This window comes from Alosa alosa, chromosome 1 (genome assembly GCF_017589495.1).
Source record: "Alosa alosa isolate M-15738 ecotype Scorff River chromosome 1, AALO_Geno_1.1, whole genome shotgun sequence".
NCBI lineage: Eukaryota > Metazoa > Chordata > Actinopteri > Clupeiformes > Clupeidae > Alosa > Alosa alosa.
This window is the reverse complement of record NC_063189.1, coordinates 49,240,827-49,266,971: the sequence shown is the minus strand read 5'-3', so window position 1 is coordinate 49,266,971 and position 26,145 is coordinate 49,240,827. Positions and strand designations below refer to the sequence as shown.

Below are 26,145 nucleotides of genomic sequence, written 5' to 3'. Positions count from 1 at the left end.
GAACGCTGCACGTTTGGTCTGGGCCCACGACCTGCGCCAACACCCTCCCCAGGCGCACAGCTAACGCTCGGGCCAGGATCTTGTAGTCCACTGTGAGGACGGTAATGGGCCTCCAATTCGCCAAATCGCTCCGGTCCCCCTTCTTAAAAAGAAGGGTGACATGCCCCGTCCGCATGGAGAGGGGATAGCCCCCCTCCTCCTCCCCCGCCCGGAAGACCTGCAACAGGTCCTCCCCAATCACATCCCAGAAGGAAGTGTAAAACTCTATGGTGAGCCCATCTCCCCCTGGGGCCCTACCCCGCTTTAAGGACTTTAACGCCCCCCCCAACTCCGCAAGGGTCAGCTCCGCCTCCAGATCCCTCACCCCCTCCGCATCCAGAGTTCTCTCCAGAGCACCTAAAAAGTCAGCCGTCTCCGGGCCAACCTGACCCCTGGCGGCAAACAAGCCCTCATAAAAGAGAGCGGTCGCTTCCAGCATCTCCTCCCTCCCCGTCACCTCACCTGCCCCAGATTTCAGGCGGTCGCCACGGACCCTCGCCTGCCTGTGCCTGACGGACTTGAAGAAGAAACCAGACGGTTTCTCGTCTTCGGCCGCCGCTCGAGCCCCCGCGTGGAGGCCAAAGAGAGCCGCCCGCCTCTCCAAGAGGGCCCTTAAAAGCCCCTTGACCTCCTCCAACCTTCCCACCAAGGCCATGCTCCCCCCGCAAAAAGCCCCCCACAGGGCCTGTAATTCTCCCATTAACCTCCCCACAGCCTCCCCCCTCTCCCTCGCCCTCCGCCTGGCCCAGCCTTTAGTAAAGGCCACAGTCCGGCATTTCACCTCCTCCCACCACTGTCCCCACCCATCAAAACCCTCAGGCCCTGCCACCCCCAGTATGCGCGGCGGAAAGCAGCGCAAAACTGCCGGTCGGCCAGGAGCCCATTTGGGAACCGCCAGGACCCAGGGCCCCTCTCTCCACCCCCGACCGCCACCTGAGCCCCAACCACACAGTGGTCGGAGGCCCACGTCGGCGAACAGGAATAGGCCTGCACCCCACACCTCCGCGGTACAAATATCCCGTCTAGCCTGGAGGCCATGCCCCTGGATTGGACCAGGTGAAGCCCGGTGCCCCAGCCCCCGCCACCCGAAATGCATCCACCAACCCGTAGGCAGCGCACAAGTCCCCCCACACCCGGAACCCCGCACCCCCCGCCCCACTCAGATCCTCATTAAAATCCCCCCCAACCACCAGCACCCTATTGGTGTGGAACAAAGGCTCCAGCGCCTGAAAAGTCCCCTTCCTGTCTTCTCGCCGCGGCCACACATCTCGGGGCCAGTCTCGCCCTCCACACCCCATCCACCCACATCACCCTCCCCGGAACTAAAACCCCCTGCCCTTCCAAAACAAAATCACCCCCCTTAAAAAGTATCCCCACCCCATCAGCCCTGGGATTCCCCACGCTCCACACCGACATCCCCACATCCCATTCCCTAGTAACCCGTGACACATCAACAACCCCCTCAAGTGACATTCCTGCAAAAACACAGCATCAAAGTTCACAGTTTGAAAGTGTTGTAACACTGCTGCCCTCTTCTGCCCATCCACCATCCCCCGGACATTCAAAGTCATTACTCGAAACACCGGCATCATGCAACATTAAACACACCCAATGCCCAAACTCCCCACCATCCACCCACCCCTGATCCCAGGTCCAGTCCAGTCCATTCACCCCACGCCATCAGAAAGTCAGAGGTGAGTCCAGTCCCTCACCTGGCTCCTGAGCACCTCCCTCTCCTGACCCCGGACCAGGGCCTACAGGGGAGCCAGAACACGACCCATCCACGGCCGCCAAAGGCTGAAAACGGTTGGACGTGGGGACGACCTCCCCCCGTTCAGCCTTCACGGGCGCACCACCACCCTCGACCTCTGTCCAGGGCCCATCCTCTTCTCCCTCCACCTCGGTCGCCGGGAGCGAAGACTGGTCCAGCATGGGAACCTTTCCCGCCGATCCAGACCGTGCTGCATGGCCCGTGCTGCACCAATAGAAAAAGCCCCCGGGGGGTGAATGTACTCACCAGGTGCCTCGGGCCTGGGCCTCAGCTGCACCGCAAACCGCCGCCTGCCGGTCCAGATGCCGAACTCGTCCCTGAGTCTGGTCCCACCCTTCACGTCCTTGCAGTACCTCCGCAGGAACAGCTCCACGTCCTGGTCCGTCACGTACGGGTTGTACATATGCAGGTACAGTGGGACGTACTCCTGCAGGAAGAGGGGCCGCAGGCGTAGTCCCCCGAGAAGGTGGTCCGACTGCCGGATCTCCCACTCCGCCACGATCCTTTGCGCCGTCCTTAGTTCAGTGAAGGTGGCATCCACGAACCCGGTCCCCGCAAATCCTTGGACGCAATAAGCGTCCACCTGAAACAAACCTCTCAAAATCGCCTTCACTACAAAATACCGGGAAAAGCGTTGCCGATGTTCCTCCGTTGCCCCATCCGTCAGCTCTATCCGGACTGTATTCCTCAACCGCGCCACCAGGGCCGGCCTTGCTGCGCCTTCTCTGTCCATCTAGTAATGTACTACTTGATCTTAGCCAAAAGGCTGGCGATACCCACAACTGCATCGGGTCCGCCCCTCCCTCTAGGGCGCCCAGCTCACATGGTTTCGGGGAGGCGGGGCCAGCAAAGTGGACCCGCCCGCCCGCCCGCAAAACAAAACACCCGCGGCGGCTTGACTTTGGACAGGCAGGTGCAGCTCCGCCCGAAGCAGAGCTTCCAAAAATACCGTAAACTTCGGGGCAGTTCCCTCTCCACGAAAATCTTTAGTAAAAGCGAAAGATTTGTACAAGATGAAGAGAAACCCGGCGATGGCTGCCACAGGGCACGCCCCGGACGGAGAGCATGAACGGCGCCGGTCGTGGACATGAGGGTGACTCAAAGGCGTTGCCCAGTGGCAACAAGGCGGCAGTTATCAACAGCCCCTTTAAATTTAAAAAAAAAAAAAAAAAAAAGAGTAAAACACGGAAAAACAAAAGGGGCCGGGGGGAGGTGGCGCGCGGTTGGCCAAAACACCTGGCAAGGACTCCTGCTTCTGTGTCTGCTCTGCTAAGGAGGATATCACAGTCAGTCAGTCAGTCAGTCAGTTCCACTGGGTTGGTTCTTTTCTTACACAGTCAAAGGGATGTGCACCGTTCCCGGAGTCGCTGCAATACCGGGTCGATCGTGGAAGCGGACCAGCAAGCCCCTCTTCCGTCTCCCTGTTCCAAAAATCAGATTAATATATGGTCCTCGGGTAGAGGGGCGTTATCAGATATTAAACTGATAAGAACAGATTTTCCTTTGGAAAACTTTTATTGTCACCAACTCATGTTTTGCATTACATTTTGATTTTTTTTTTTTTTTTTTTTTTTTTTTCATGGAATTTCTTTGTGGTACATTTTTTCTTTCATCATTTCATCACATTATCATCACATCACATGGTTTTCATTCTTTTCACATTTTACATTTTCATTTCACATTTTACATTTTCATAATTTTTCACAGCACATTTTTACAAATATAAAATCATTTTGTCTAAAAAAGTCATTTTTGTTTTAAAACTGTGTCTGTGTGTGCAAAGTCCGTGTGTGTTTAAAAGTTCATGTTTGTGTAAAAGGATGTTAATAGTCCACGCTTTTAAAAGAGTTCCAAATGTAATAAAATGCAATAAGAGTCAATTAAAAGGTCTCCGTTGTGCCAGACCGGGGTGAGCCACTAACAAGAGGCTCCACCCGCTCTCAGAAGAAGCGAGGCAAGCGCGGATGCGCCCAGTGGAGGTCCTCCCCTCCGCCCGCTGCTCCGTCCCGTGATGGTAGTGGTGGGGGTGCTTCGGCGGGAGCCAGCAGCCGTGGGGGGCGGGAACCTTCTGTTTGTGACCCCGGCCCCCTCCTCCGAATGGCGACGTGCGGCGCCTCCTGCCGCGTAGATGTCACCAGCCGCCGTAACGCTGGCAGGGGCACCGTCACGCGCTTCCCCACCAGCAGGTTGCGGGAGGTCCACAGTGCGGCTTTGGTGCTGTTTAGGGTGAGCCAGAGCGCGGCGAAGTCGGCGGCTGGGATGGTGGTGGCGCCCTGGCCCACCCCGCTGACCACTAGTCGGTAGCTTGTGGGGACCTCCCCTGCTGGCAGGCTCGGGCATTGCAGGGGGCCGGTATCGGCCCACAGGTCCCTCGCCACGCCGCACTCCCAGAGCAGGTGCCGCACGGTCTCAGGTTGGCCGCATCCTGGCCGCGGGCAGGTGTTGGTTCTGGCCATGCCCCGGGAGTGCATCACGGCTCTGACCGGGAGGACCTCATGGAGCGCCATCCACGCCAGATCCTTCAGCTTGTTCTGGAGGGCGGGGTGGGCAGCGTTCCTCCAAGCCTGTTGGGCCTCACTGAGTGTGAGGCCGGGAACAGGGCTCACTGCTTCCCGGTCCTGCACAAGGGAGACAAGAGATTTTGCAGTGGTTAAAATGGTGACATCCTGCCCCTCTAAGTCAAATCTCATTAAAAACTTTTTGATAAAAACATATTGAGGGGGCAGGTTAAAAGCAACTGGACGTTTAAGATCAGTATTTAACATTTTCAGTTTTCTCAGGTACGACCCCATCCAGAACCGGGCCAGGGCTGCTGTCTTGCTGTCTCTGGATGGGGCCGTCGCGTATCTGATGTGGAGGGCGGTGAAATGGGCTCCTAAAAACAGGTGGGGGTCTGGGAGGCCCATTCCTCCGTTCTCAGGTCTTTTCTTCAGGACCTCCCTCCTTAGTCTTTCCCACTTGGACCCCCACATGAAATAAAACACCGCTCTCTCCACACCTAAAAGAAAGCTCCTGGGGGGGCTAAAAACAGAACACAGTAATAAAAACAAAGGTAAGATAACTGCTTTAAAAATTAAAACCTTACCTTCAAACGTCAACTGTCTTAGTCCCCAGAACCCCAGTCGTTGCCTCACTTTCCCTAACGCGTCAGTCCAGTTGCCCCGTCCACCACCCTCATTGTCAAATTTAATACCTAAAATCCTTATGTCTGTCTGTTTAAAATCTACTGCCAGATCTGGTCTTACGTCACCCCACGGCCCAAAGAGCTGGGCCTCGGACTTGCCCTGTTGAGCTTGGCCCGAGGCCCTTCGTACCAGTCAGTCAAGTCGAGTGCTCTTTGGGCCGATAAAAAGTCATTTAATAAAAGAGTCACGTCGTCCATGTAAAGTGCGCAAGTCGCAGTCAGTCCACCTGGCAAGTCCAGTCCTTTGATCCATTTGTCCTTTCTCAATATCTGTGCCAGCGGCTCGATGCACGCAACGAACAGGAGTGGGGATAACGGACACCCCTGGCGGACGCCAGAGCGAACATTTATCGCATTGGTTAGGTGCCCATTTACTCGAATTTTGCTGTTTATGTCTTTATACAGCAATCCCACCCACTTTAAAAACCTCCCTGGAAAACCCATTTTTTTGCAGTACCTTTAAAAGGTACTGGTCGCGAGACCCCGATCAAAAGCTTTCTCAAAATCTAAATTTAGCACTAAAAGCCTAATATTTCTGTCTCTCGCCAAAACAGATGGCGTCTCGGACCAGCACTAGGCTGTCCGTGATCCTCCTTCCAGGGGCGGCACAGACTTGATCGGGTGGATCCGTCCTCTAAAACAGTTGACATCGTAAAGCTAAAAGTCTGCTAAAAGTTTACAATCACAGTTTAAAAAGCGTTATGGGTCTCCAGTTTTTTAAGGTCAGTCCTGTCGACTTTTTTATATAGTAAAGAAACTATCCCTGATCTAAAGCTGTCTGGAAGTCTGTCAAGTTCGTCAAATTCTTTAAAAACAGTCAGCATGTCGTTGGCTAAAATGTCATAAAAGGTAACATAAAATTCCACGGGGAGCCCATCCTCTCCCGGGCATTTTTCTGTTTTAAAACCTTTAAGACATTTTAAAAGCTCAACCAATGTAAAATCCTCTGTTAAAACTTGTTGACTGTTAAGAGTTTTATTTAAAAACTCTAAAACTTCCTCCATCACCTCCTCATGCACCTCTTTCTCGGAGTATAGATCTTGATAAAACAGCTGTATCATTTCTAAAATCCCCTCTGTGCAATTTTCTTCCCTCCCATCATTTTTTAGCTTCATTATCCCACCCCCTCTTGATATTATTTTCTTAAAAAAGTACCTGGTGCATTTTTCTCCTTCTTCTGTTTCTCTTTCTTTGCTTCTTAAAATTGTTCCTTTACTTTCAAATTCGGCTAAAACTGACATTTCTTTTCTTACTTGTTTGATTTCTTCATTAAAATCAAAACCCATGTTTAAAAGGTTAAAATACCTCTGTAGTCTCTTTTGCAGCCCCAACATGCACCTCCTCTCTCTCTCTCTTTTATCTCTACCTTTAGTCTTAAAAAAGGTCTTGGTCTTACCCTTCACCATCTCCCACCATTGTGCACGTGTATCGTAAAAGTCTTGGAGGGTCTGCCAGAGGCTGAACTGCTCCCTGTATTCTCTAACTATCTCCTCATCCTGTAACAGGGAACAGTTCAGCCTCCACAGCCCTCCACCTACCGTCACACCTGTGGGGAGTGAAAGGGTGCAGGAGAGCATGCAGTGATCGGAAAAAAACATAGGGGACAATGTAGCATCTGTGGGCGGGCAGTCTCTTGTTAAAACATAGTCGATACGGGAGGCTCGGGCGCCGTCACCACTGTGCCAGGTGAAGCCCACCTCCCGTGGATGCACTTTTCTGTAGCAGTCGACTAAATTAAAATCCCTAACTATATTCTTTAAAAGTACAGATGTCTTATCTAACTTAAAATCTTCCCCTACATTCTTTCTATCCTGTCTGCTTAAAACACAATTAAAATCCCTCCGACAACTAGGGGCCACCTCCCTAGCATGTGGGGCTGCAGCTCTTCTAAAAGGTCATGTCGGTCGTGTTTATCATTAAAACCATACACATTAAGAACATTAAAATCCCTGTCTAAAACAGTCAAGTGGGTTAACCCTTTAGGCGCCAGAGGTTTTTTTCCGAAACGATCAATTTTGACATCTTCATTTCAAAAGGCTATATATCTTAAAAGTGATAAGAGATAGAGACTTTCTGTAAATTAGAGAAATATTAAGGATGACCCAAAGTGTATGTAGAGATTAAATGTTTATATATAATTTGCATATTATGACGTCATATGGTGGCGGCCATCTTGGATTATAGAATTTTCATGAAAAGTTGCATGTTTGAATGATAAAATGCACCACTTCTTTCCCCCCAAAATGTCCCTCACCTTCTGCATGCTATATTGCACAATACTGAATGCTCAGGTAAATAGTAAGTAGTGAACAAACTGTGTAAATCATTACTAATAAATGGCAGAAACAAACCAAATGCATGTAGCGGTAGACTGGCCTTTTTGCTGTAGAGATTTTCCATTTACTACATACAGTAGGCACTCTGATTCCATGTATGGGGCACATATATATTATTCAGATGACACACAAACACAAGTAGACAAGACCTGTTTAGTTCAAAAGCTCGTTTGCCACGGCAAGGCACAGATCAGGAGTGAGATGACGAGACAAGACAAGAGAAAATGTTAGTATTTTTTTTTTTTTTGTTGTTTTTTTGTTGATGTTTTTTGTTTTTTTTTCTTAGCTGACAAAGACACACACATCACAAGGACATGAACACACAAAAAGGAACAAATAGTGTACTGTATGTCCTAAATGATCAGGGAAGTAGATAGCAAATCAACAGTGTAAATGATTACTAAATGGCTGACTTTTTTTTTTTTTTTTTTTATGTAGCAGGCCTTTTTGCTGTAGAGATAATGACTCCCTATCCCTATCCATACAGGGCCGGCATTCCCATCATCTTGTGATAGACTATGCATGACCTAATGTGTGTGTGTGTGTGTGTGTGTGTGTGTGTGGGAGAGGGAGAGAGCGTGTCACCACCTCCACCATGCGAGCAGCATGGCCAGATCTGCCTCGCGCGCGCCGAGTGGAGAGAATTTTATGCCAGCTCGGACTAGGCCTACTGTCATTCTCATTGCGACTCCCACACTGCCACAACGTTCCCCCTAACTGTCCTATGAGCACTTCGACCTCGTCTAACATACCCAGTGGCATTAGACAAAGGCTCCACCCACGTTACTGTCGCCACATTGATTGTGGAGGTACACGCTCAGAAGACAGAAGCTAAGCTATGGATATTAGGCTACCTCCAGCCTCGTTAAGCCACACCACTAACACCCTGCTAACTTCCCGATGAACACTCGAACCCGTGAAACATTATTCCCACCAGTGACATTGGGCAAACGAGTCAACGTTTGTGCTTGGTGTAAGCTAAACTATGGAGTAAACTCTCACTTTGTCCAGCTGCATCATTGCAAGGCAGGGACGCATCTGAAGCCTCACTAAACGAATCACCGTCATTTTTCTGAAGGCAGATATTCCCCTTCAGAATAAGGGTCCCATGAATAGAAGACCCAACACTTCATTTCAGGTAAACTTTTTGATGCCATTAGGCGATAATCTAATGCAAATACTGGCTGGCGTTGACAATATCGGCTCTGACAAAGTGGCTCACACCGCCACACTAGCTCCGGTATTTCATGCACTGATTCAATGCGCCTGTAGCTAGAAAGTTTTGTTTAAAGCGTGTCCTTTTTCGACTTCGGGATGGCGTATGACATGTCTGCCATCTAGTGGAGTGGAAGTCGAACGAAATATGACACCCTATTTGACTAAATCGGCCGTTTTATTCAGTACCGCATCTTGTCGACTATAGTCGCCTGTGGCGCCTAGAGGGTTAAAAGGGCCCGTCCGGGTCTCACCACTGTGCTGCCCTTCACCAAGATGTGTGGATTTTTGATCAAGATGGCGACCCCGTCAGCTCTGTTAAAATTGGACCCGCTCCACGGAGGGTCCCGGGTCCCACATCTGTTCCCACTTGCTGTAATTGTTTAAAAAAAGGAAGGAGCACTCTTTGCAGCAGAAATATATCTGCATTCAGAGTGCTCAACAGGGATAAAATGCTCTGAGCTCTCACTAGAGTCTTCACACTTCTTACATTGATTGTTGAGATTGTGAGACTCATGAGCAGTATGGTAAAAATGAACACGACAGAGTTAAAACACTACAGAGACATGTTTTTAAAACAAGTGGAGATCAACCGGGGTTGATCTCCTGTGACACCTGCTCCTCCTTTATGACCAATGAATTTGGTTCAGAAGGGTCACTGGTGTCTCCAGCGTCGGGCTCGGCAGAGAAAAACTCTAGCTGGGAGGGTGTGGCCTCCAATCCGTGCTCTGACTCTGCCTGGGTGTTAGCTTTGCTCGTAGCCGCCCGGCTAGTCCCTGAAGCTGTCTGGAGGTTTCCCTCCAAAACTTTTGGGACCACCCCTAAGATAAGAACAGATAAGAACAGATGAGAACAGATTTTTGTTTTTTTATGTTTGTTTATTACACCAAAACATCAAATCATATACAGAACACAATCAACACAAAACCCACCACCAAACCACACCCCTTTATTTACACATCATCATAACCAACGCCCAGAAGATACAACCCCACTAGCCCACTCCCACCCTTGGCAACCCTCCCCAAACCTCCCTGGCCTTCTCAACCCCATGCACTTGAATATATTCCTGCACATGCCTCCCCACCTTCCCCAAAAACCACCCAAACACCACATGTGGCGCCAAAGCTGGCGTCTTTTTCCTGACACATCCCCTCCTCCATTCCCACAAGGCCAATTTCACAAAAGAAATTAAAACCCACAAAGCCACCCTCTTTCCCTCCCTCAGGCCCCCCAAACCCCGCCCCCAGAGCACCATCTCTGCCGTGAGAGACAGCCCCGCCCACCCACACCACCACTGATCCACCAAACCCCAAGTCCCCCTGGCTCCCGGGCAAGACCAAAAGGTATGGTCCAGCGTCTCCTCCCTCCCACACCCCACTGCACACAAAGGCGTGCGGCTGATGCCGTGTCGGTACAGGCGCTCACGCACCGGCAACCGACCCAGTGCCGCCAACCAGTTAAGGTCCCTCCCTTCCCCCTTCAAAACCGAGGGCTGGATGGCACCCCAATTCACCCTCCTCGCCACCACTTCCCTCTCTGCGTTCACTCTGGCCCCCGTCGCCCTGCTAAAAAGGTCTAGGACCTCCCCCGCCCGCCGTAGGCCAGCCTCTGTCGTCAGCAGAAGGGTGGTATCATCTGCGTACAACGCCACCTTGGCCGCCACCCCCCGCCTCCAGGCACGTGCACCCCCCTCACACCCTGGTCCCGCCTAACAAAGGCCGCCAGTGGCTCCAGGTACAGGACGTACAGGAGCGGTGAGAGGGGACACCCCTGCCGCACCCCCCCAGCCTGTAAAAAGAAACGGGATAGCACCCCATTCACCCCCACCCTACTCCCCGCCCCCCTGTAAAGCAGCCTCAGCCACCCGCAGAAACCCGGGCCAAACCCCATCCTTTCCATGACCAGGAGAAGGAAATGATGGCTCACCCTATCAAAAGCCTTCTCCTGGTCCACACCCAAAACTGCCAAAGGCAGGCCCCTGTCCCCACTCCAGGCCATCACGTCCCTCAACAACGAGAGGTTAAGCCCGCAGGACCTCCCCCGGACCCCACAAGTCTGGTCCTCCCCGACCACCGAGGCCATCACCTCCCCCATCCTCACGGCCATGGCTTTTGCCAAGATTTTATAGTCGACCGTGAGGAGGGTAATCGGCCTCCAATTATGGAGCAAGGCCGTGTCCCCCTTTTTGTGGAGGAGGGTCACCAACCCAACCAACATGGAGGGAGGGAGGGACCCCCCCACCAGGACCTCCCCCCACACCTCCACCAGACCGGGCCCCAAGACCCCCCAGAAAGACCGAAAAAATTCGGCCGTCAAGCCATCGCCCCCCGGGGACTTTCGAGCCTTCATCGACAGCAAAGCTGTCTCCAGCTCTGCCACGGAGAAAGGCTCCTCCAGGGCAGCCCGCTGCTCCTCCCCCACCCTGCCCTCCACGCTGTCCAGGAAAGCCCCAGCCAGCGCCCCCTCCCCCCTCCTCTCCACAAACAGCGCCTCATAGTACTGGGCCGCCACCTCGGCCATCTCGGCTGGAGCGGTCACCAGCCCATCGCCGCCCTCCAACCCCCTCATCTCCACCCGCTGCTGCCTCACCCTCGCTGTCTGCAAAAAGAAGCGGGAAGGCTTCTCGTCTTCCCACGCAGCCACCCTCCCCTGCAGTTCCAACCTCCTCGCCTGCCCCTCAAAAAAAAACCCCATTTCCCCCTTTAAAACTTCTACCCTCTCCTCCACCTCTGGGCACCCCCTCCTGGGCCATAAAGCCTCCAGCTCCCGGGAGACCTCAGCAATCCACCTCTTCCTCTCCGCGTTCTCCTCTGCCACCCAAGCCTGGCAGAAGGCCGCCACCCCCACCTTCATAGCCTCCCACCAGCTCACCCAGGACCCGTAAAAAGCCCTCCTTGCCCTCCACCCCCTCAACATTGCTCCACACTGCTCCCGGAACTCCTCCTCCTCCAAAAGCCGGTTGGGGAAACGCCACCTCGGCCTTACCCGCCTCCCCTCCCCCAAGTCAGCCTCCACCCCGATGGCACAGTGGTCGGAACACCAGGCCGGGATAACCCGGAACCCCGCCAACGCCACACCGCGAGGGAACAGGAAATAGTCCAGGCGGGACTCCACCCCCCTTGAGTTCCTCCATGTAGCCCCGCCTCCACCCACCCCGGCCACCTTGAAGGCATCCCGTAACCCATGTTCCCTACACAACTGCCTCAGCTCCACACTTCCCCCCGACCCCCTATCCAAACAGACATTAAAATCCCCCCCCACCACCACCACCCGATTACACAAAAACAGCGGAGCCAAACCCTCAAAGAAACCCACCCGCTCCCCCCTCACACTTGGAGCATAAACACAAACCAAGCGCAGGTCCACCCCCCCCCCACGTCTACACACAGCACCCTGCCTGGCACCGTACACACCACCACCTCTACCACAAAGCCCCATGAACCAAAAAGAATACCCACCCCATCAGCATGCGCACCCCCCACCCCCCACACAGAGGGTCCCCTTCCCCATTCCTCCTTAAATTTTTTCACATCCCCCTCATCCCTCAAATGGCATTCCTGCAAAAGAAAAACATCATACCCCAAAGAAGACAGAAACCCAAAAACAGCACCCCGCTTTCTGCCCTCCCTCAGACCCCTGACATTCAAAGAAAGAAACTTCATAAAAATGTCCAGCAATAAAACCCACATCCCCCCCCAACCCGCCCCCCAAACCAAACACCCAAAACACATAACACACACATCATTTGGCACTCAGAGCTAGTCCACCTTCCCCTTCTGGTCCTTGCCCCCTGGTCCACTGCCCTGTCCAGCCCTCCCAGTGGAAACCCTCTCCAACACCAAGACCGGCCCCCCATCGGCGGGAACATCGTCCTCGAGCGGCGAGAACCTGTTAGACAGGGGGGCCGATGGCCTGTCCACTCGGACCATCCGGTTCAGGGGCCTCGGCGACTCCGGCAGCTCCCCCGACACCTGCACCAAATCTGCACCCCCTCTCCCCTCCGCACCACACACCTGAGACCGGGTCCCCCATCGCCTCAGGCACAGAGGGAGAGAGAGCCTCCGCCGACTCCACCAGCTGCGATTCCGGCGTCTCCGGCACCACGTCCTCGCCCAGCCGCCGCCCGTCCGTAACCGGGGAGAGGTCCACCTCCCCCCGGTCCTCCGCGTCGCGCTGCTCCCCCGTCAGCAGCCCATTGTCGGCACACGACACCGCCTGCACCTTCGGCGCCGTCGTCCCCAGTCGTCCACCGCGACCTCCGGCAACCGCCGCTTGACCGCCTTTTGCTCCCCCATCTCCGCGTCGCGCTGCTCCATGACTTCCCCCACGCTGGGGACCCCGGCATGGGGCCCAGACCCTCCACATCGAACCCTACACTGGTGACGTAGACCGGGCTATAGGGTGCACCATCCTCCTGGTCCACCAGATGGAGCCCTGGAGTCCCTCCCGTGCCATGCGGTCGGTCTCTTTGTGCGACTGGGCTAAGGGTAGCTAGGCTAGGCAAGCCACCCAAGCCCACGTCGTCCTCTCTCCCCAGCTCCCGCTCCACCACGCCAGCCTCCCCCCCCAACAGACTGAAGGGAGGGGTGACCAGGTCCTGCGACGGAATCCCCGCCACCACCTCGGCCTCCGGTGAGAGGACTCCACCGCATACAGCTGCCTCCCCCGCTCCAGCACCCTCCACAGCAGCCTGCTCCGCAGGCCTCACGACCCTCTCCTCCTCAGGCCCGTCACGCTGGTCCTCGTCCCCCACCACCTCCGCGAACGTCCTCCTCCGGGTCGGACACTCCCGGAAGAGGTGCGTGCCGCTCCCGCAAAGGCTGCACGTCTTCGGCGCCGCACAGTCCCTCGCAAAGTGCCCCTGTGTCCCACACCGCCTGCAGTTCTTCCCCAAACAGTCCGCTTTCGTGTGCCCCCTCTGCCCACACCGCCTGCAATAGATAGGCTGCCCCGGGTAGCTCAGGAAGCCTCTATCCGGGCCCAGGCTAAAACCCCGGGGGGTGTAGAAAGGAACCAGGGTCCTCCGGATCTTCCTTAAATTTCACCAGAAACTGGCGCTTGCCATTCCACACCCCCCTCGAGTTCAAACATTTCAACCCCCCCTTAACAGCCCCACAGTACCTCGACAAAAACGCATTCACCACTTCCAGCGGCACCCAGGGATTGTACAGGTGAATGTACAGGGGGGTGAACGCATGGCCAAACAACGGAATAAGTGAAATGCCCCTCACCTGGTCTTCAGTGCGCCTCCGATTGAACTCCCCGAAAAAAAAGGTGCAATCCGCCAACGTGTTAAAACTCAAATCCATAAATCCAACTGAAGAAAAATCCTGCAGGCAAAGCAAACGATCCAAAGAAATCCCCATGAAATCCACCAACACAGTATCCATGACGTACTCCTCCGTCACCCGTGCCTTCACCTCCGCCAAGTCCTCCGTCACCAACCGCACCGTGTACTTTAGCCGCGCCTGACTGGCCGGCCCACTCCTTCCTGCTGTCGCCATCAAGAAAAAAAACGCAATCGCCTCCAAATAGATCCCAACTTGATCTTGATCCTTTTCCTTTTGGAAAACTTTTATTGTCACCAAATCATCTGATATATATTACATGTTGGTTTGTTTGTTTTTACACATTCACATTTCATGGACTCTTGGATTTTCACAGTATTTACATCTTTTCATCACATGGTTTTCAGTTTTTTTCACATTTTACATCTTCATAGGTTCATTTTCATTTCACACTTTACATTTTCTTTTCTTTTCACAGCACATTTTTACAGGCATAAAATCATATGTTCATAAAAACAATTTTTGTTTTAAAACTGTGTCTGTGTGTGCAAAGTCCATGTGTGTGTTTAAAAGTCCATGTTTGTGTAAAAGGATGTTAAAAGTCCACGCTTTTTAAAAGAGTTCCAAAATGTCATAAAATGCAATAAGAGTCAATTAAAAGGTCTCTGTTGTGCCGGACCGGGGTGAGCCACTAACAAGAGGCTCCACCCCTCTCTCCAGAAGAGGCAGGCAAGCGGATCGCCCAGTGGAGGTCCTCCCCTCCGCCCGCTGCTCCGTCCCCGTGATGGTAGTGGTGGGGGAGTGCGTCGGCGGGAGCCAGCAGCCGTGGGGGGCGGGAACCTTCTGCTTGAGACCCCGGCCCCCTCCTCCGAATGGCGACGCGCGGCGCCTCCTGCCGCGTAGATGTCACCAGCCGCCGTAACGCTGGCAGGGGCACCGTCACGCTTCCCCCACCAGCAGGTTGCGGGGAGGTCCACAGTCGCGGCTTTAAAGCTGTTTAGGGTGAGCCAGAGCGGCCGAAGTCGGGCGGCTGGGATGGTGGTGGCGCCCTGGCCCACCCCCGCTGACCACAAGTTGGTAGCTTGGGGGACCTCCCCTGCTGGCAGGCTCGGGCATTGCAGGGGGCGGTGCTCGGCCCACAGGTCCCCGCCCGCCCGCCTCCCAGAGCAGGTGCCGCCGGGTCTCAGGTTGGCGCATCCTGACCGTGGGCAGGTGTTGGTTTTTTGGCCATGCCCGGGAGTGCATCACGGCTCTGACCGGGAGGACCTCATGGAAGCCCATCCACGCCAGATCCTTCAGCTTGTTCTGGAGGGTGGGGTGGGCAGCGTTCCTCAAGCCTGCTGGGCCTCACTGATTGTGAGGCCAGGAACGGGGCTCACTCCTTCCCGGTCCTGCACAAGAGAGACAAGGTTTTTTGCATTTGTTAAAATAGTGACATCCTGCCCCTCTAAGTCAAACTTAGTTAAAAACTTTTTGATAAAACCATATTGTGGGGGCAGGTTAAAAAGCAACTGGACGTTTAAGATCTGTTTTTAAAACTTTCAACTTTCTCAGGTGCGACCCCATCCAGAATCGGGCTAGGGCAGCTGTCTTACTGTCTCGGATGGGGTAAATTAGCGTACTGATGTGGAGGGCGGTGAAATGGGCTCCTAAAAACAGGTGGGGGTCCGGGAGGCCCTTTCCTCCATTTTCGTGTCTTTTTTTTTTTTTCAGGACCTCCCTCCTTAGTCTTTCCCACTTGGACCCCCACATGAAATAAAACACCGCTCTCTCCACACCTAAAAGAAAGCTCCTGGGGGGACTAAAAACAGAACACAGCAATAAAAGCAGGGGTAAGATGACAGCTTTAAAAATTAAAACCTTACCTTCAAATGTCATCTGTCTCAGTCCCCAGAACCCCAGTCGTTGTCTGACTCTCCCTAACACGTCAGTCCAGTTTCCCCGTCCACCACCCTCATTGTCAAATTTGATGCCTAAAATTTTCATGTCTGTCTGTTTAAAATTTACTGCCAGATTTGGTCTTACGTCACCCCACGGCCCAAAGAGCTGGGCCTCGGACTTGCTCCTGTTGAGCTTGGCGCCCGAGGCCCTTCTGTACCAGTCAGTCAAGTCGAGTGCTCTTTGGGCCTATAAAACGTCATTCAATAAAAGGGGTCCGTCGTCCATGTACAGAGTGCATGTCATGGTCAGTCCACCTGGCAAGTCAAGTCCTTTGATCCATTTGTCCCTTCTCAAAATCTGTGCCAGCTGACTCGATGCATAGCGAACAGGAGTGGGGATAAAGGACACCCTGGCGGACGCCAGAGCACACTAAGCGCATTTGTCAGGTGCCCATTTACACGAATTCTGCTGTATATTTCCGTATACAGCAAACCCACCCACTTTAAAAACCTCCCTGGAAACCCCATTTTTTGCAGTACCTTTAAAAGGTACTGGTGCGGTTTCCGATCAAAAGCTTTCTCAAAGTCTAAATTTAGTACTAGAAGCCTAATATGTCTGTCTCTCGCAAAACAGATGGCGTCCCGGACCAGCACTAGGCTGTCCGTGATCCTCCTTCCAGGTACGGCACAGACTTGATCCGGGTGGATCACGTCCTCTAAAACAGTCGACATGCGCAATGCTAAAAGTCTGCTAAAAAGTTTACAATCCAGATTTAAAAGGGTAATTGGTCTCCAGTTTCTTATGTCAGTCCTGTCACCTTTTTTGTAGAGTAAAGAAACTATCCCTATTCTAAAACTGTCTGGAAGTCGGTCGAGTTCGTCAAATTCTTTAAAAACAGTCAACATGTCATTGGCTAAAATGTCATAAAAGGTAACATAAAATTCCACGGGGAGTCCGTCCTCTCCCGGGCACTTTCCTGTTTTAAAACCTTTAAGACATTTTAAAATTTCAACCAATGTAAAATCTTCCGTTAAAAACTTCTGATTTAAAACTGTTGAACTTAAGAACTCTAAAACCTCTTCCATTATTTCTAAATGTACGTTTTTTTCTGCATAGAGGTCCCCATAAAATTCTTCTACCATTTTTAAAATTCCCTCTATGCAGGTTTCTTCCCTCCCTTCTTCTTTTAATTTCATTATCCCACCCCCTCTGGAAATTATTTTCTTAAAAAAAAAACTATTTTTCACCTTCTTCCATTTCTTTTTCTTTACTTCTTAAAATCGTTCCCTTACTCTGTTGTTCTGCTAAAACTGACATTTCATTTTTCACTCTTTTTATTTCTTCACTAAAATCCAATCCTTCATTTAAAAGGTTAAAATATCTCTGTAATCTCTTTTGCAGCCCCAACATGCACCTCCTCTCTCTCTCTTTTTTGTCCTTACCTTTTATCTTAAAAAACGTCTTGGTCCTACCCTTCACCATTTCCCACCAGTGTGCTCGTGAATCGTAAAGGTCTTGGAGGGTCTGCCAGAGGCTAAACTTTAGTTTAGCCTCCACAGCCCTCCACCTACAGTCACACCTGTGGGGAGTGAAAGGGTGCAGGAGAGCATGCAGTGATCTGAAAAGAAGAGGGGGGGTCAATGTAGCATCCGTGGGCGGGCAATCTCTCGTTAAAACATAGTCGATACGGGAGGCTCGGGCGCCGTCACCACTGTGCCAGGTGAAGCCCTCCTCCCGTGGATGCACTTTTCTGTAACAGTCGACTAAGTTAAAATCTTTAATTATGTTGTTTAAAACCCCGGATGTTTTGTCAAAATTAAAATCCTCCCCTACCTTCTTTCTGTCTTGTCTGCTTAAAACGCAATTAAAATCCCCTCCGACCACTAGGGGAGCCCTCCCTAGCATGTGGGGCTGCAGTTCTATTAAAAGGTCGTGTCGGTCATGTTTATCATTAAAACCATAAACATTTAGAACATTAAAATCCCTGTCTAAAATGGTCAAGTGGGTTAAAAGGGCCCGCCCGGGTCTCACCACCGTGCTGCCCTTCACCAGAACGTGTGGATTTTTAATTAAAATGGCGACCCAGTCGGCTTTGTTAAAATTGGACCCGCTCCATATGGAGGGTCCCGGGGTCCACATCTGTTCCCACTTGCTGTAGTTCTTTAAAAAAGGCAAGGAGCACTCTTGCAGCAGAAATATATCTGCATTCAGAGTGCTCAACAGGGATAAAATGCTCTGAGCTCTCACTAGAGTCTTCACACTTCTCACATTGATTGTTGAGATTGTGAGACTCATGAGCAGTATGATAAAAATGGACACGACAGAGTTAAAATTACAGAGACATGTTTTTAAAACAAGTGGAGATCAACCGGGGTTGATCTCCTGTGACACCTGCTCCTCCTTTATGACCATTGAATTTGGTCCAGAAGGGTCACTGGTGTCTCCAGCGTCGGGCTCGGCAGAGAACTTGATCTTGATACTACACTTGATCTTCCCAACTTGATCTTGATTTTTTTTTCTTTAATTTTTATTACAAAACACCCATACAAAGAAGTCGCACCGAGTGCAACACCAATTTATACAACACTGCGTCCAGAACCTAGTCTGGACGAGAGTCGACCTCATAGGGAGGCCACCCAAAATAAATAAATAGTGGCCCAAAGACCACACAGACAAACAAAAACCACCATACAAGTAAGGGCATTATACAATCAAACCCATCAAACATACAAAACACTCCCAACCCCAATTCCATCTTTAATCCTCCCCAACACGACCCAACATACACTTCCCCATATCGCCCAGCAGAGGGCGCCAAAACAAAAACAGATCAACACAGTACAACAACATTACACCCCAGTCCCCAAAAACACCCACTCCATACAACAACAACAACAGCAACATCCCTTCACAACATAAAACCCAATCAGTCCGCCATCCCAGTAGTCCTCTTTAAATTGACCTCATCCCACCCCAACAAGTCCCCCGAAGAAGAGGGAGAAGGGGAAGGAATCCCCTCCAGCACAGAGCCCGTCGACCCGTCCGACTCCTCCTCGCCACTAGACTCCACCACCTCCGACTCCATGGACCCAGCACCGCCTTCCTTCGCCTGCGGGGCCCCATACCTATTTGAGACGGGGACCCCGCCCACGCCCTTGCACCGGCGGACTGGAGTCCCCGGCGACCCACCTTCACTCCCGTCCCGCAGGGGGCGCTTCACCGCCCCCGCCGCCTTCATCGCCCAGTCTGCCATTTCCACTTCCTGGGAGGCAGAAGCCTCCGCCCAGTCGTCCACTCTCTTCTCTCCAGCACCAGTCACCCGGCGGCCATCTTGAAGGCCATGCGGCCTAGCCGTAGCCGTAGCCACCAAGCGGCCATCTTGGCTACCTAGCGGCTTAGCTCCCTGGCCTCCACCCGACACTGCAGGCTCCTCTGCTCCCCTCGCTCTCGTCACCGTCGCACCAGCAGGACTCGTCTTCACCCCAGCAGGCGCCGATGGAGCTGCCGCAGCAGGAACCGGAGTCCCCACAGCGCCAGAACGCCGGTCGCCCGCCGGCTGCCCAGCCACCACACCAGCATAACTTGCCCTCCCAGGGCACTCCGCAAACAAATGATTTGTTGCTCCACACAAAACACAGGCCCTCAATTCCTTACAGTCCTTTACAAAGTGACCCTCCATCCCACAACGCAAACATGACTTTACAGTACATTGACTTCTCAAATGTCCCAATCCCCCACAACCCCAGCACTCACTCGGTAAGTCCGGAAGGAAGACCCTCCCACGGTCCGGGCCCAGCGAAAAGGCGAAGGGAGGCCGCAGCTGACGAGCCCCGTCCTCCGACATCCGAAGCCTCACTCGGTACCTCCACTTCCCCGTCCAAAAGCCGTTGACGTCCACGATCCGCTCAGCTGGTGCCATCGCTGCACAATACCGCCCCAGGAAACACCGTACATCCGCCTCCAAGACGTGGGGGTTGAAAACCTGCACCACTACCGTGGAGAGGTCACCCCACCTCACCGCACTCACCCCCGTCAGCAGCGCCGGCGAAGCCTCTGTCATATGCCGCTGATACGCCCGCTCCATGTCCTCCAGTGTCCGGAAAGTGACGTCGTAGCCTGTCCCATGCACCACGCTCTGCAGACAAAGAACCTCCTTATCCGTCAACTGCAGTTTTTCCCTCAGCATCACTTCTCTGTGTACCTCCTCCCTGCGCTCCTCCGGTATCAGGAACCGTATTCCAAACCTGGGAATCCCCATCCACTTCTCCGCCGATCCCTTAGCCATCGCTTCTGATAAGAACAGATCCTTTTCCTTTTGGAAAACTTTTATTGTCACCAACTCATGTTTTTGCATTACATTTTGATTTGTTTTGTTTCATTTCATGATTTTCTTTGTGGTACATTTTCACTTTTCTTTCATCATTTCATCACATTATCATCACATGGTTTTCATTCTTTTCACATTTTGCATTTTCATTTCACATTTTCATCATTTTTCACAGCACATTTTTTACAAAAATAAAATCATTTGTCTATAAAAAACATTTTTGTTTTAAAACTGTGTCTGTGTGTGCAAGGTCCATGTGTGTGTTTAAGAGTTCATGTTTGTGTAAAAGGATGTTAAAAGTCCACGCTTTTAAAAGAGTTCCAAATGTAGTAAAATGCAATAAGAGTCAATTAAAAGGTCTCCGTTGTGCCGGACCGGGGTGAGCCACTAACAAGAGGCTCCACCCGCTCTCCAGAAGCGAGGCAAGCGGATCGCCCAGTGGAGGTCCTCCCCTCCGCCCGCTGCTCCGTCCCGTGATGGTAGTGGTGGGGGTGCATCGGCGGGAGCCAGCAGCCGTGGGGGGCGGGAACCTTCTGCTTGAGACCCCGGCCACCTCCTCCGAATGGCGACGCGCGGCGCCTCCTGCCGCGTAGATGTCGCCAGCCGCCGTAACGCTGGCAGGGGCACCGTCACGCGCTTCCCCACCAGCAGGTTGCGGGAGGTCCACAGTGCGGCTTTTAAGCTGTTTAGGGTGAGCCAGAGCGCCCAGCCCGCCGGCGGCTGGGATGGTGGTGGCGCCCTGGCCCACCCCGCTGACCACAAGTTGGTAGCTTGGGGGACCTCCCCTGCTGGCAGGCTCGGGCATTACAGGGGGCGGTGTCGACCCACAGGTCCCTCACACGCCCGCCTCCCAGAGCAGGTGCCGCCGCGGTCTCAGGTTGGCGCATCCTGGGCGTGGGCAGGTGTTGATTTTCCCCATGCCCGGGGAGTGCATCACGGCTCTGACCGGGGAGGACCTCATGGGCGCCATCCACGCCAGGTCCTTCAGCTTGTTCTGGAGGGCGGGGTGGGCAGCGTTCCTCCAAGCCTGCTTGGCCTCACTGAGTGTGAGGCCGGGAACGGGGCTCACTGCTTCCCGGTCCTGCACAAGAGAGACAAGAAATTTTGCTTTAGTTAAAATAGTGACATCCTGCCCCTCTAAGTCAAATTTTATTAAAAACTTTTTGATAAAAACATATTGTGGGGGCAGGTTAAAAGCAACTGGACGTTTAAGATCTGTTTTTAAAACTTTCAACTTTCTCAGGTACGACCCCATCCAGAAGCGGGCTAGGGCCGCCGTCTTACTGTCTCCGGATGGGGTCGTCGCGTACTTGATGTGGAGGGCGGTGAAATGGGCTCCTAAAAACAGGTGGGGGTCCGGGAGGCCCTTTCCTCCATTTTCGTGTCTTTTCTTCAGGACCTCCCTTCTGAGTCTTTCCCACTTGGACCCCCACATGAAATAAAACACCGCTCTCTCCACACCTAAAAGAAAGCTCCTGGGGGGACTAAAAACAGAACACAATAATAAAAGCAGGGGTAAGATGACGGCTTTAAAAATTAAAACCTTACCTTCGAAAGTCATCTGTCGTAGTCCCCAGAAACCCAGTCGTTGTCTGACTTTCCCTAACACGTCAGTCCAGTTGCCCCGTCCACCACCCTCATTGTCAAATTTGATGCCTAAAATTTTCATGTCTGTCTGTTTAAAATTTACTGCCAGATTTGGTCTTACGTCACCCCACGGCCCAAAGAGCTGGGCCTCGGACTTGCTCCTGTTGAGCTTGGCGCCCGAGGCCCTTCCGTACCAGTCAGTCAAGTCGAGTGCTCTTTGGGCGATAAAACGTCATTTAATAAAGAGGTCCGCGTCGTCCATGTACAGAGTGCATGTCGCGGTCAGTCCACCTGGCAAGTCAAGTCCTTTGATCCATTTGTCCCTTCTCAAGATCTGTGCCAGCGGCTCGATGCACGCAACGAACAGGAGTGGGGATAAAGGACACCCCTGGCGGGCGCCAGAGCTGCGCACACTAAGCGCATTTGTGATGCCCATTTACACGAATTCTGCTGTATATTTCCGTACAGCAAACCCACCCACTTTAAAACCTCCTGGAAACCCCATTTTTTGCAGTACCTTTAAAAGGTACTGGTGCGAACCGATCAAAAGCTTTCTCAAAATCTAAATTTAGTACTAGAAGCCTAATATGTCTGTCTCTGCATAAAACAGATGGCGTCCCCGGACCAGCACTAGGCTGTCCGTGATCCTCCTTCCAGATGCGGCACAGACTTGATCGGGTGGATCCGTCCTCTAAAACAGTCGACATGCGCCAATGCTAAAAGTCTGCTAAAAGTTTACAATCCAAATTTAAAAGGGTAATTGGTCTCCAGTTTCTTATGTCAGTCCTGTCACCTTTTTTTGTAGAGTAAAGAAACTATCCCTATTCTAAAACTGTCTGGAAGTCGGTCGAGTTAAGTCAAATTCTTTAAAACAGTCAACATGTCATTGGCTAAAATGTCATAAAAGGTAACATAAAATTCCACGGGGAGTCCGTCCTCTCCCGGGCACTTTCCTGTTTTAAAACCTTTAAGACATTTTAAAATTTCAACCAATGTAAAATCTTCCGTTAAAAACTTCTGATTTAAAACTGTTGAACTTAAGAACTCTAAAACCTCTTCCATTATTTCTAAATGTACGTTTTTTTCTGCATAGAGGTCCCCATAAAATTCTTCTACCATTTTTAAAATTCCCTCTATGCAGGTTTCTTCCCTCCCTTCTTCTTTTAATTTCATTATCCCACCCCCTCTGGAAATTATTTTCTTAAAAAAAAACTATTTTTCACCTTCTTCCATTTCTTTTTCTTTACTTCTTAAAATCGTTCCCTTACTCTGTTGTTCTGCTAAAACTGACATTTCATTTTTCACTCTTTTTATTTCTTCACTAAAATCCAATCCTTCATTTAAAAGGTTAAAATATCTCTGTAATCTCTTTTGCAGCCCCAACATGCACCTCCTCTCTCTCTCTTTTTTGTCCTTACCTTTTATCTTAAAAAACGTCTTGGTCCTACCCTTCACCATTTCCCACCAGTGTGCTCGTGAATCGTAAAGGTCTTGGAGGGTCTGCCAGAGGCTAAACTTTAGTTTAGCCTCCACAGCCCTCCACCTACAGTCACACCTGTGGGGAGTGAAAGGGTGCAGGAGAGCATGCAGTGATCTGAAAAGAAGAGGGGGGGTCAATGTAGCATCCGTGGGCGGGCAATCTCTCGTTAAAACATAGTCGATACGGGAGGCTCGGGCGCCGTCACCACTGTGCCAGGTGAAGCCCTCCTCCCGTGGATGCACTTTTCTGTAACAGTCGACTAAGTTAAAATCTTTAATTATGTTGTTTAAAACCCCGGATGTTTTGTCAAAATTAAAATCCTCCCCTACCTTCTTTCTGTCTTGTCTGCTTAAAAACACAATTAAAATCCCCTCCGACCACTAGGGAGCCCTCCTAGCATGTGGGGCTGCAGTTCTATTAAAAGGTCGTGTCGGTCATGTTTATCATTAAAACCATAAACATTTAGAACATTAAAATCCCTGTCTAAAATGGTCAAGTGGGTTAAAAGGGCCGGCCCGGGTCTCACCACCGTGCTGCCCTTCACCAGAGCGTGTGGATTTTTTGATTAAAATGGCGACCCGTCGGCTTTGTTAAAAATGGACCAGCTCCATATGGAGGGTCCCGGGGTCCCATCTGTTCCCACTTGCTGTAGTTCTTTAAAAAAGGCAAGGAGCACTCTTGCAGCAGAAATATATCTGCATTCAGAGTGCTCAACAGGGATAAAATGCTCTGAGCTCTCACTAGAGTCTTCACACTTCTCACATTGATTGTTGAGATTGTGAGACTCATGAGCAGTATGATAAAAATGGACACGACAGAGTTAAAATTACAGAGACATGTTTTTAAAACAAGTGGAGATCAACCGGGGTTGATCTCCTGTGACACCTGCTCCTCCTTTATGACCATTGAATTTGGTCCAGAAGGGTCACTGGTGTCTCCAGCGTCGGGCTCGGCAGAGAACTTGATCTTGATACTACACTTGATCTTCCCAACTTGATCTTGATTTTTTTTTCTTTAATTTTTATTACAAAACACCCATACAAAGAAGTCGCACCGAGTGCAACACCAATTTATACAACACTGCGTCCAGAACCTAGTCTGGACGAGAGTCGACCTCATAGGGAGGCCACCCAAAATAAATAAATAGTGGCCCAAAGACCACACAGACAAACAAAAACCACCATACAAGTAAGGGCATTATACAATCAAACCCATCAAACATACAAAACACTCCCAACCCCAATTCCATCTTTAATCCTCCCCAACACGACCCAACATACACTTCCCCATATAAGCCCAGCAGAGGGCGCCAAAACAAAACAGATCAACACAGTACAACAACGTTACACCCCAGTCCCCAAAACACCCACTCCATACAACAACAACAACAACATCCCTTCACAACATAAAACCCAATCAGTCCGCCATCCCAGTAGTCCTCTTTAAATTGACCTCATCCCACCCCAACAAGTCCCCGAAGAAGAGGGAGAAGGGGAAGGAATCCCCTCAGCACAGAGCCCGTCGACCGATCCGACTCCTCCTCGCCACTAGACTCCACCACCTCCGACTCCATGGACCCAGCACCGCCTTCCTTCAGCCTGCGGGGCCCCATACCTATTTGAGGCGGGGACCCCGCAGCCCTTGCACCGGGCGGACTGGAGTCCCCGACCACCCACCTTCCTCCCGTCCATTGCGCTTCACCGCCCCGCCGCCTTCATCGCCCAGTCTGCCATTTCCACTTCCTGGGAGGCAGAAGCCTCCGCTAGTCGTCCACTCCTCTTCTCTCAGCACCAGTCACCCGGCGGCCCATCTTGAAGGCCATGCGGCCTAGCGGTAGCCGTAGCCACCAAGCGGCCATCTTGGCTACCTAGCGGCTCCTGGCCTCCACCCTCGACACTGCAGGCTCTGCTGCTCCCCTCGGCTCTGTCACCGTCGCACCAGCAGGACTACGTCTTCTTCACCCCCCAGCAGGCCCCGATGGAGCTGCCGCAGCAGGAAACAGAGTCCCCACAGGCGTAGGTGCCGGGTCAGCCCGCCCGGCTGCCCAGCCACCACACCAGCATAACTTGCCCTCCCAGGGCACTCATAAACAAATGATTTGTTGCTCCACACAAAACACAGGCCCTCAATTCCTTACAGTCCTTTACAAAGTGACCCTCCATCCCACAAGCATAAACCATGACTTTACAGTACATTGACTTCTCAAATGTCCCAATCCCCCACAACCCCAGCACTCACTCGGTAAGTCCGGAAGGAAGACCCTCCACGGTCGGGCCCAGTGAAAAGCGAAGGAGGCCGCGGCTGACGAGCCCGTCCTCCGACATCCAAGCCTCACTCGGTACCTCCCACTTCCCGTCCGTAAAAAAGCCGTTGGCGTCCACGATCCGCTCAGCTGGTGCCATCGCTGCACAATACCGCCCCAGGAAACACCCGTACATCCGCCTCAAGGCGTGGGGGTTGAAAACCTGCACCACTACCGTGGAGAGTCACCCCACCTCACCGCACTCACCCGTCAACGGGCTGGCCCGAAGCCTCTGTCATATGCAGCTGTCGCCCGCTCCATGTCCTCCAGTGTCGGAGAAAGTGGCGTCGTAGCCTGTCCCATGCACCACGCTCTGCAGACAAAGAACCTCCTTATCCGTCAACTGCAGTTTTCCCTCAACATCACTTCTCTGTGTACCTCCTCCTCTCATCTCCTCGGTATCAGGAACCGTATTCCAAACCTGGGAATCCCCATCCACTTCTCCGCCGATCCCTTAGCCATACTTCTGATAAGAACAGATCCTTTCCTTTTGGAAAACTTTTATTGTCACCAACTCATGTTTTGCATTACATTTTGATTTGTTTTGTTTCATTTCATGATTTTCTTTTGTGGTACATTTTCACTTTTCTTTCATCATTTCATCACATTATCATCACATGGTTTTCATTCTTTTCACATTTTGCATTTTCATTTCACATTTTCATCATTTTTCACAGCACATTTTTTACAAAATAAAATCATTTGTCTATAAAAAACATTTTTTTTTTTAAA

General features: G+C 51.8%; 1 protein-coding gene, 1 non-coding gene and 1 pseudogene across 2 annotated transcripts; all 3 read right to left on the bottom strand.

Moving 5' to 3' along the window:
- Positions 1–2,727: 2,727 nt before the first annotated feature.
- On the bottom strand, positions 2,728–2,843 carry LOC125308546. The gene has a single exon (XR_007195911.1). It is a non-coding gene; the product is annotated as a U5 spliceosomal RNA (small nuclear RNA).
- A 309-nt stretch (positions 2,844–3,152) lies between these two features.
- On the bottom strand, positions 3,153–3,325 carry LOC125308956 (annotated as a pseudogene).
- Positions 3,326–3,750: 425 nt separating this feature from the next.
- On the bottom strand, positions 3,751–18,012 carry LOC125305921. The gene is given in 5 exon segments (XM_048261024.1): positions 3,751–4,428; positions 4,615–4,808; positions 6,361–6,540; positions 17,297–17,351; positions 17,353–18,012. Coding segments are annotated over 5 exon segments (1,767 nt in total).
- Between the last annotated feature and the right edge of the window lie 8,133 nt (positions 18,013–26,145).